Below are 9,188 nucleotides of genomic sequence, written 5' to 3'. Positions count from 1 at the left end.
AACGAGGGGCACAGATCAGCTAGATAGTCAATATTTTTTTCCAAAGATAGGGGAGTCTAAAACTAGAGTGCATAGGTATAAGGTGAGAAAGGAGAGATACAAAAGTGTCCAGAGGGGCAATTTTTTCACTCAGAGACTGGCAAGTATCTGGAACAAGCTGCCAGAGGCGGGTGCAATTTTGTCTTTTAAAAAGCATTTAGATAGTTACATGGATAAGATGGGCAAAGAGGGATATGGGCCAAATGCTGGAGCATAGGAGGCTGAGGTGTGGTCTTATAGAGTCGATGAAATAATGAGGGGCATAGATCAGCTAGAAAGTCAAGATCTTTTCCCAAAGATCCAAAACTAGAGGGCATATATCAAAGGTGAAAGGGGAGAGATACAAAAGGGCCAGAGGAATATTTCTTTCACACAGAGGGTGGTGAGAGTCTGCAACAAGCTGCCAGAAGTAGTTTAGAGGCGGATGGAATTTTGTCTTTAAAAAACATTTAGATAGTTACATGGGTAAGATGGGTATAGAGGGATGTGGGCCAAATGTGGGCAATTGGGATTAGTTTAGGGGTTTAAAAAAAAGGGCGGCATGGACAAGTTGGGCCAAAGTGCCTGTTTCCATGCTGTAAACCTCTATGACTCTATATCACCAAAAGGCAATTTGTTACAGACAAGGATTTGATAGCTCCTCCATAGAGTATCTCCCCTTCCCCCCATGGGAGAGGATTGTAAAATCCTGCTTATAGAATTCCACGACCAGAAATATTTTTAAACAAGGCCTGTGCTCTGTTACCCTGACACACACAGAGAGAAGCAGTTTTCAGTTACTTGGCTCCGTTGAAAATGGGAATCTCGTAATTTTTGGCAATCAAGTTCTCTCAGATTCAAACTGGGATGGGGTTAGAATTTGGATTTCCCAGGGAGAGATCTCCTGGTAGATAATGGGAACTAGACTATCCGATATTGCGGATTGAAGGAAGAAAGTCCATGGGTGAGAGAGTGAAAAGATCCTATGATTGAGAACAAGACTTCAGCAAGATTAAGCAGCTTGGCATTCCTCCCACAATCTAAAAAACGTGTTGGTTAGGATGCATTGGCCATGCTAAATTCCCCCTCAGTGTACCCAAACAGGGGACAGAGTATGGAGGGCAGGACAAGGGGATGTTGAAATTAGACCTGGGACAGTCAGAAGTGAAAGTAGGAAGTATTTCCGAGCGTGAAGAGTAATGGAAATCTCAAACTCTCCCACGCCACCACCTGCCCCCGGCAAAAAAATCTGATAAAGTCAAACTTCCATTTAAAATTTAACAACGGTTCTTCTGTTCATTGAGAGTGTTAAGAGTAATGGAATCAAGCGGGCAGAATGGAGCTGAGATACAGATCAACTATCAGCTAATTGAATGGCACAAGAGACTCAAGGGGGCCAATGGCCTCTTTCTGTTCCTTTATAGTGTCCCAATACTGAGTGTGACAAGTTCTGAGATCACGTGAAGAGTGGCCGTTAACATTCTGAGGAAACAAGACAAACGCTTTGTCTGGAAACTTGGCCGTGTGGTTTAGATATGTGACACCAGCAATGTGATACTCAAAAGTCGTTATTGTGAAAATTCGCCGCAAGTTAGCAAAGCTCAGTCACTGAAATCATTTCAGACACAGCTCCAAAAGGAGACAACACAAGACTGCAAAGAGCCATGACCACCTCCCAATGGATTCCCCTCCGTTTCTTGCGGGAATTTTCCCCTTGATCAGCAGAGTCACCTCTTTGAAGGTCTCTGCTTCGTCATCAGCACTTGTCCCTCTGCAGCTCACAAACATCTTGCCCACTCCCAGTCGCTGCTGCAGCTCTCTCACTGTCAGTCGGAGCGCCGGCTCTTCTGGCTGCATCCGTTTCAGGAACGCGGCAGAAAAGTCTTTATCGTACACCCTCGACGCGTTCCGCTCCACTGACACCACCTTGCTATTGAGACAGGGGTCATTATTCTGGGCGGGAGGAGAGGTGCAGCAAAGGGCAGTCCAGGCTGCCTCGGGCACCATGATCTTGTTCTTCAGTTTGATGTTGGTGGAATTGGCCGAACCCGTCACCACGTACATGGAGCGGCTGGATTTGTGGCATATCTTGGTCAAGGTCAAAACTATGGATTCTGCCTCTTTTGCCCAGTTCTCATTGGCTTTGTGCTTCTGCGGGACTGCATTGGTGAGGGTACAGGTGGCTGTTGCACTGTCTCTCCTATTAAAGGAGTAGGGGTAGAGGTGACCTCGATCGTATCCTGAACCCTTATAATCTGCATCCACCGCCTGATCAACACTGGCAGTGCCATTGCTGCTTATCATTTCAGCCGAGGCACGTGGATCATCGATCTAAAACCAGCAGAAAATAACACATCAGGAAATGTTCACAAACTTACAAAATGAGCGAGAGAGAGAAAACTCATAAACCGCAACAAACATTTCCTCCGGTGAGTCTTACTTCTGTTGTGGGCAAGGTTTTAGAAAGAATTATTAGGGATAGGATTTATAGTTATCTGGAGAGTAATGAATTGATTAGAGACAGTCAGCATGGTTTTGTAGCAGGTAGGTCGTGCCTTACTAACCTTATTGAGTTCTTTGAGAAAGTGACCAAAGAGGTGGATAGGGGTAAGGCAGTTGACGTGGTATATATGGATTTTAGTAAGGCGTTTGATAAGGTTCACCATGGTGGGCTTCTGCAGAAAATGCAGATGTATGGGATTGGGGGTAATCTAGGTACTTGGATCAGGAATTGGCTGGCAGATAGGAGACAGAGGGTGGTGGTTGATGGTGAATATTCGTCATGGAGTTCGGTTACGAGCGGTGTGCCTCAGGGATCTGTTTTGGGGCCACTGCTGTTTGTAATTTTTATTAATGATCTGGATGAGGGTATAGTTGGGTGGATTAGTAAGTTTGCTGATGACACCAAAGTCGGTGGTGTGGTAGATTGTGGGAAGGGTGTCATAGTTTGCAGGGTGACTTAGATAGGTTGCAGAGCTGGGCCGCGAGGTGGCGGATGGAGTTTAATGTGGAGAAGTGTGAGGTAATTCATTTCGGTAGGAGTAACAGATGTGTTCAGTATAGGGCTAACGGGAGGACTTTGAATAGTGTGGAGGAGCAGAGGGATCTAGATGTGTGTGTACATAGATCCCTGAAGGTTGGGAATCAAGTAGATAAGGTAGTTAAGAAGGCATACGGTGTCTTGGCGTTTATTGGTAGGGGGATTGAATTTAGGAGTCGCAGCGTCATGTTGCAACTGTACACAACTCTGGTGCGGCCGCACTTGGAGTACTGTGTGCAGTTCTGGTCCCCACATTACAGGAAGGACGTTGAGGCTTTGGAGAGGGTGCAGAGGAGGTTTACCAGGATGTTGCCTGGTATGGAGGGGAGGTCATATGAGGAGAGACTGAGGGATTTGGGGTTGTTTTCGCTGGAAAGAAGGAGGCTAAGAGGGGATCTTATTGAAACATATAAGATGATTAGAGGTTTAGATAGGGTGGATAGTGATAGCCTTTTTCCTCGGATGGAGAATGCTAGCACGAGGGGGCATGGCTTTAAATTAAGGGGTGGTAGTTATAGGACGGATGTCAGGGGTAGGTTCTTTACCCAGAGGGTGGTGAGGGATTGGAATGCCCTGCCTGCTGCGGTTGTAAATGCGCCTAGTTTGGGGGCGTTTAAGAGATCTATGGATAGGTTTATGGACGAAAAGGGATTGGTTTAGATTTGTGGGTCAGTGTTTTTTTTTAAAAACTGGTCAGCGCAACATCGTGGGCCGAAGGGCCTGTTCTGCGCTGTAATGTTCTATGTTCTATGTTCCTTTTCACAGATCGAGCTGCTACCCCCAGTCCAGCGATTACACTTGGCCACAAAATAAATTGTGGGTTCATGGGAGTAACTTTTTAAATATTTTTATCATCTTACCAAGGCACAGAAGTGACGTCAGGGGTGTCATCAATACAAGAGGTCTGACTGGCAAGGCAGATGAACTCAGGGCATGGATGGGTACGTGGGACTGGGATATTATAGCAATTATAGAAACATGGCTAAGGGAGGGGTAGGACTGGCAGCTCAATATTCCAGGGTACAGATGCTATAGGAAAGATAGAACAGGAGGTAAGAGAGGAGGGGGAGTTGCTTTTGATTTGGGAAAACATCAGGGCTGTACTGAGAGGGGATATATCCAGGAGTTCGGCCACTGGGTCTATATGATTAGAACTGAGAAATAAGGAGGAAATCACTTTGATAGGGTTGTACTTTAGTAGTAGGTGGGAAATTGAGGAGCAAATATGTAAGGAGATTACAGAGAGCTCCAACAAAAATAGGATGGTAACAGTATGGGGTTTTACCTTTCCAAACATTAACTGGGGCAGCCGTAGTATTAGAGAGTTGGGTGGAGAGAAATTTGTTGAGTGTATTCTGGGGGAATTTCTCATTCAGTGTGTGGATGGCCTGACTAGAGAGGGAGCAAAACTTGACCTCCTCTTGGGAAATAAGGAAGGGCAGGTGACAGAAGTGTTAGAGAGGGATCACTTTGGGCCCAATGACCATAATTCTATGAGTTTTAAGATAGTTATGGAGAATGATAGGTTTGGCCCAAAAAGTAAAATTCTAAATTGGGGCAAGGCCAATTTTGAGGGTAGCAGGCAAGAACTTCCAAAAGTTAATTGGGGACATTTGTGGGAAGGCAAAGGAATGTCTGGTAAGTGGCAGGATTTCAGAAGCCTTTTAGAGCAGAAATAGGGAACCCTGGGGATGACTGGGGGTATTGAGGCCTTTGTCAAAAAGAAGAAAGAGGTACATGACATGCATAGGCAGCTGGGATCAAGTGAATCCCTTGAAGAGCATAGGGGTGTCGGAGTAGAGTTAAGACAGAAATCGGGAGGGCAACGGAAAATCCAAAGAGTTTCTACAAATACATAAAAGGCAAGGGAGGGAGTAGGGATCAACAAGGTCAACTATGTGCGGATCCACAAGAGATGGGTGAGAGCCTAAATGAATATTTCTCATCACTATTTACTATTGAGAAAAGCATGGATGTTAGGGAACTTGGGGAAATAAATAATGATGTCTTGAGGAGTGTACATATTACAGAGAAGGAGGTGCTGGAAGTCTTAAAGCGCATCAAAGTAGACAAATCCCCGGGATCTGATGAAATATATCCCAGGATATGTCCATTATATGTCCATAACACATTAGACAAGGGTTGTGGGTGGAGAGGGGGACTGGTGGTGTTGAGATGGCGGCGCGGGCTCGTTGGGCCGAAGGGCCTGTTTCCCGGGCTATTTTTGTTCTTTGTTCTTTTGTTCTTTGTAGGATATTGTGGGAGGCTAGGGAGGAAATTGTGGGTCCTCTAGCCGAAATATTTGAATCATCGATAGTCACATGTGAGTTGCCTGAAGATTGAAGAGTGGCAAATGTTGTGCCTTTGTTTAAAAAGGGCTGCAGGGAAAAGCCTGGGAACTACAGGCCAGTGAGCCTCATATCTGTGGCACGTAAATTGTTGGAAGGTATTTTGAGAGACAGGATCTGCAAGTATTAAGAGATGCAAGGACTGATTAGGGACAGTCAGCATGGCTTTGTGAGTGGAAAATCATGTCTCACAAATTTAATTGAATTTTTTGAAGGGATAACCAAGAAGTTAGATGAGGGCAGTGCAGTTGATGTTGCCTACGTGAACTTTAGCAAGGCCTTTGACAAGGTACTGCATGGTAGGTTGCTGTATAAGGTTAAATTACATGGGATCCAGGGTGAGGTATCTAAACGGATACAAAATTAGCTTCTTGATAGAAGCCAGAGGGTGGTTTAAGGGTTTTTTATCAAACTGGAGGTCTGTGACCAGTAGTGTGCCCCAGGGATCAGTGCTAGGTCCACTGTCATTTGTCATTTATATTAATGATTTGGATGAGAATATAGGAGACATGGTTAGTAAGTGTGCAGATGACACCAAGATTGGTGGCATAGTGGACAGTGAAGAAAGTTGTCTCCGATTGCGATGGGATCTTGATCAACTGGGCGAGTGGGCTGATGAATGGCAGATGGAGTTTAATTTAGATAAATGCAAGGTGATGCATTTTGGTAGACTGAATCAGGGCAGATCTTCCTCAGTTAATGGTGGGGAGTTGGGGAGAGTTACAGAACAAAGAGATCTAAGGGTACATGTTCATAGCTCCTTGAAAATGGAGTCACAGGTGACAGAGTGGTGAAGAAGGCATTCAACATGCTTGGGTTCATCAGTCAGAACACTGAATACAGGAGCTGGGACGTCTTGTTGAAGTTGTACAAAACATTGGTAAAGCCACTCTTGGAATACTGTGTACAGTTCTGGTCACTCTATTATAGAAAGGATATTATTAAACTGGAAAGAGTGCAGAAAAGTTTTACTAGGACGCTTCTGGGACTTGAGGTTTGAGTTATAAGGAGACGCTGGATCGTAAGAACATAAGAACATAAGAAATAGGAGCAGGAGTAGGCCATCTAGCCCCTCGAGCCTGCCCCGCCATTCAATAAGATCATGGCTGATCTGAAGTGGGTCAGTTCCACTTTCCCGCTTTCTCCCCATAACCCTTAATTCCCTTGTCTATCAGAAACCTATCCACCCGTGACTTAAATATATTTAGCGAGGTAGCCTCCACCACTTCAATGGGCAGAGAATTCCAGAGATTTACCACTTGGGATAGACTGGGACTTCTTTCTCCGCAGCATAGGAGGCTGAGAAGTGATCTTACTGAGGTCTATAAAATAATGAGGGGCACAAATCAGCTAGATAGTCAATATCTTTTCACAAAGGTAGAGGCACAGGTTTAATGTGAGAGGGGAGAAATACAAAAGAGTCCAGGGGGGCAATTTTTTCACACACAGGGTGGGTGAGTGTCTGGAACAAGCTGTAGTAGAGGCGGGTACAATTTTATCTTTTAAAAAGCGTTTAGATAGTTACATGGTTATGATGGGTATAGAGGGTTATGGGCCAAATGCGGGCAATTGGGACTAGTTTAGGGGTTTAAAAAAAAAGGTTGGCATAGACAGGTTGGGCTGAAGGGCCTGTTTTTATGCTGTAAACCTCAATGACTTGATGGCTGAGTGGATTCAGGAGAAATTCTCAGTCCTTCTGAACCTAGCTGTATAACCGGCGGCACGGTGGCACAGTCAGTGCAGACTCAATAGCCTGAAAGGCTTCCTTCTACCCTGTAGGGATCCTATGATTTTTAACTCTGTAAGGATGGATTTTGAAGCCAGTGGAAATCTCACCTTTCGGAGTCATGATGTTTGTGGGATCTTGCTTTGCACTTTGAGGTGCCCCAAGGGCACACTCTAAATGCAAATTCTTACTCTCTCTCTGTCCGTTCAGAAATTTTAAATACTTTTACGCTAAACTGCCAAATAAAATGGAATACAGTTTGCACATTCTCCCCATGTCCACGTGGGTTTTCTCTGGGTGCTCCAGTTTCCTCCCGCAGTCTGAAAGGTGTGTGGGTTAGGTTGATTGGCTGTAGTAAATTGCCCCTCAGTGTCCAAGTTGTGTAGGTTAGGGAGATTGGCCGTGGTAAATGCTCAGGGTTATGGGGAATCGGGTTGTGGACCTGGGTAAGATGCTCTGTGGGAGAGTCAGTGCAGACTCAATGGGCCGAACGGCCTCCTTCTATGGGGCGTGGGAATAGTTACATTTGCCCTGCCGACCAATGGGGACAGAATTTCCCCCTGAAACCTGGGAATTCACATTTCCCAAACAGCAAAGTGGAGAGATCTCCGAAAGCTCTGTGACAAATGTTGCTCACGGTGGTTCTCAAGCTGTGTTGGGCTGTCTCTGCTACAAGGTGAAGCCTTCAGTCCCAATCACTTACCTGCGGCTCGTAAAACCACGGTCTGGGTCTCAGCCTCTTGTCCACGCCCAGGGTGCAGGGGTACCTGTAAGCGGAGAAGACCGGGATCCGCAGGTCTGTCCGGTACAGCGTTACAAAGTGATAGTGGTTCTTGTACCGCTGGCAGATCTTGACGCGGTTCTGAGTGTCGAATCCCTGCGGTGGCACCTTGCCCTCGAAGAACCAGTCACACTGGCTCAAATCCTGGATCACTTCCCCCTGCACTGGCCCGGGATCGAGGAGAGGTGAGAGGAGGAATAAGACCAGTCTCGGTGTCCCCATGTTCCCACAGAATGAGATTCCCTTCCTGGTTGGAATTGTTAAACCCTCTGTCTGTTGCTGCTCTGTCTACAGTTGCACAGGGTGAAAGCGATTCCTGTAGAGATTCCAGTTGTTGAGAAATTTCCAATTTCCGCTCAAGTATCTCTGATAACCAATAGACCGCGATTGAGTAAATAACTGGCCGTCTAGCTTAGTTTCAGTTCCGTGTTTCTCTTAAGATGTCGCATGGTGTAGTATCTCTGGCTACCCCCGCCCTGATTTTACTTGATTTATTGTTGCATTGGAACATGGTAAAAAGTATTATTTCTTGCGTGCTATACAGACAAAGCATACCGTTCATAGAGCACATGGGGGAGAAGGAAAGAGGAGGGTGCAGAATAGTGTTACAGTCGTTTGATTTCATTTGAATAGTTATTGTCATGTGTGATACAGTGAACAGTATTATTTCTTGCGCGCTATACGAACAAAACATACTATTCAAAGAGAAGGAAAGGAGAGGGTGCAGAATGTAGTGTCACCATCATTTGACTTGATTTATTATTGTCACAAGTATGAGCATACAGTGAAAAGTATTGTTCCTTGTGCACTGTACAAACCATACCGCTCATAGAGAAGGAAAGGAGAGCGTGCAGAATGTCGTGTTACAGTCGTAGCTAAGATGTAGAGAAAGATCAACTTAGCGCAAGGTAAGCCCAGTCAAAAGTCTGATGGTAGAAGGGATGAAGCTGTTCTTGAGTTGGTTGGTATGTAACCTCAGGCTTTAGTATCTTTTTCCCGACGGAAGAAGGTGGAAGAGAGAATGTCCGGGGTACGTGGGGTTCTTGATTATGCTAGCTGCTTTTCTGAGGCAGCGAAAAGTGTAGACAGAGTCGATGGACATGAGAGGTGTTATATAAATGCAGCAAGTCTCCAAGGTTCCTTTGATGGCAGCTTCCAAACAGACAACCTCTACCACCTGGAAGGACAAGGGTGACAGACACATGGGAACACCACCATCTGCAAGTTCCCTGCAAGTCACAAACCATCCTGACATGGAATTATAATCGCTGTTCC

At 45.5% G+C, this 9,188-nt stretch overlaps 1 protein-coding gene across 1 annotated transcript; it reads right to left on the bottom strand.

Moving 5' to 3' along the window:
• Positions 1 to 624: 624 nt before the first annotated feature.
• Positions 625 to 8,382, bottom strand: LOC145350647 (endonuclease domain-containing 1 protein-like). Its single transcript, XM_080199858.1, has 2 exons — positions 7,836 to 8,382; positions 625 to 2,349 (listed from the first exon to the last, which is right to left on the bottom strand). The coding sequence occupies exons 1-2, from the start codon at positions 8,133 to 8,135 to the stop codon at positions 1,633 to 1,635; spliced, it is 1,017 nt and encodes a 338-aa protein (XP_080055984.1). The 5' UTR covers positions 8,136 to 8,382; the 3' UTR covers positions 625 to 1,632.
• Between the last annotated feature and the right edge of the window lie 806 nt (positions 8,383 to 9,188).

Source organism: Carcharhinus amblyrhynchos, chromosome 12 (genome assembly GCF_965287045.1).
Source record: "Carcharhinus amblyrhynchos chromosome 12, sCarAmb.v2.hapA, whole genome shotgun sequence".
NCBI classification, from domain to species: Eukaryota; Metazoa; Chordata; class Chondrichthyes; order Carcharhiniformes; family Carcharhinidae; genus Carcharhinus; species Carcharhinus amblyrhynchos.
Note: the sequence above shows the minus strand (reverse complement) of the source record. Positions and strands in the feature narration are given on the sequence as shown.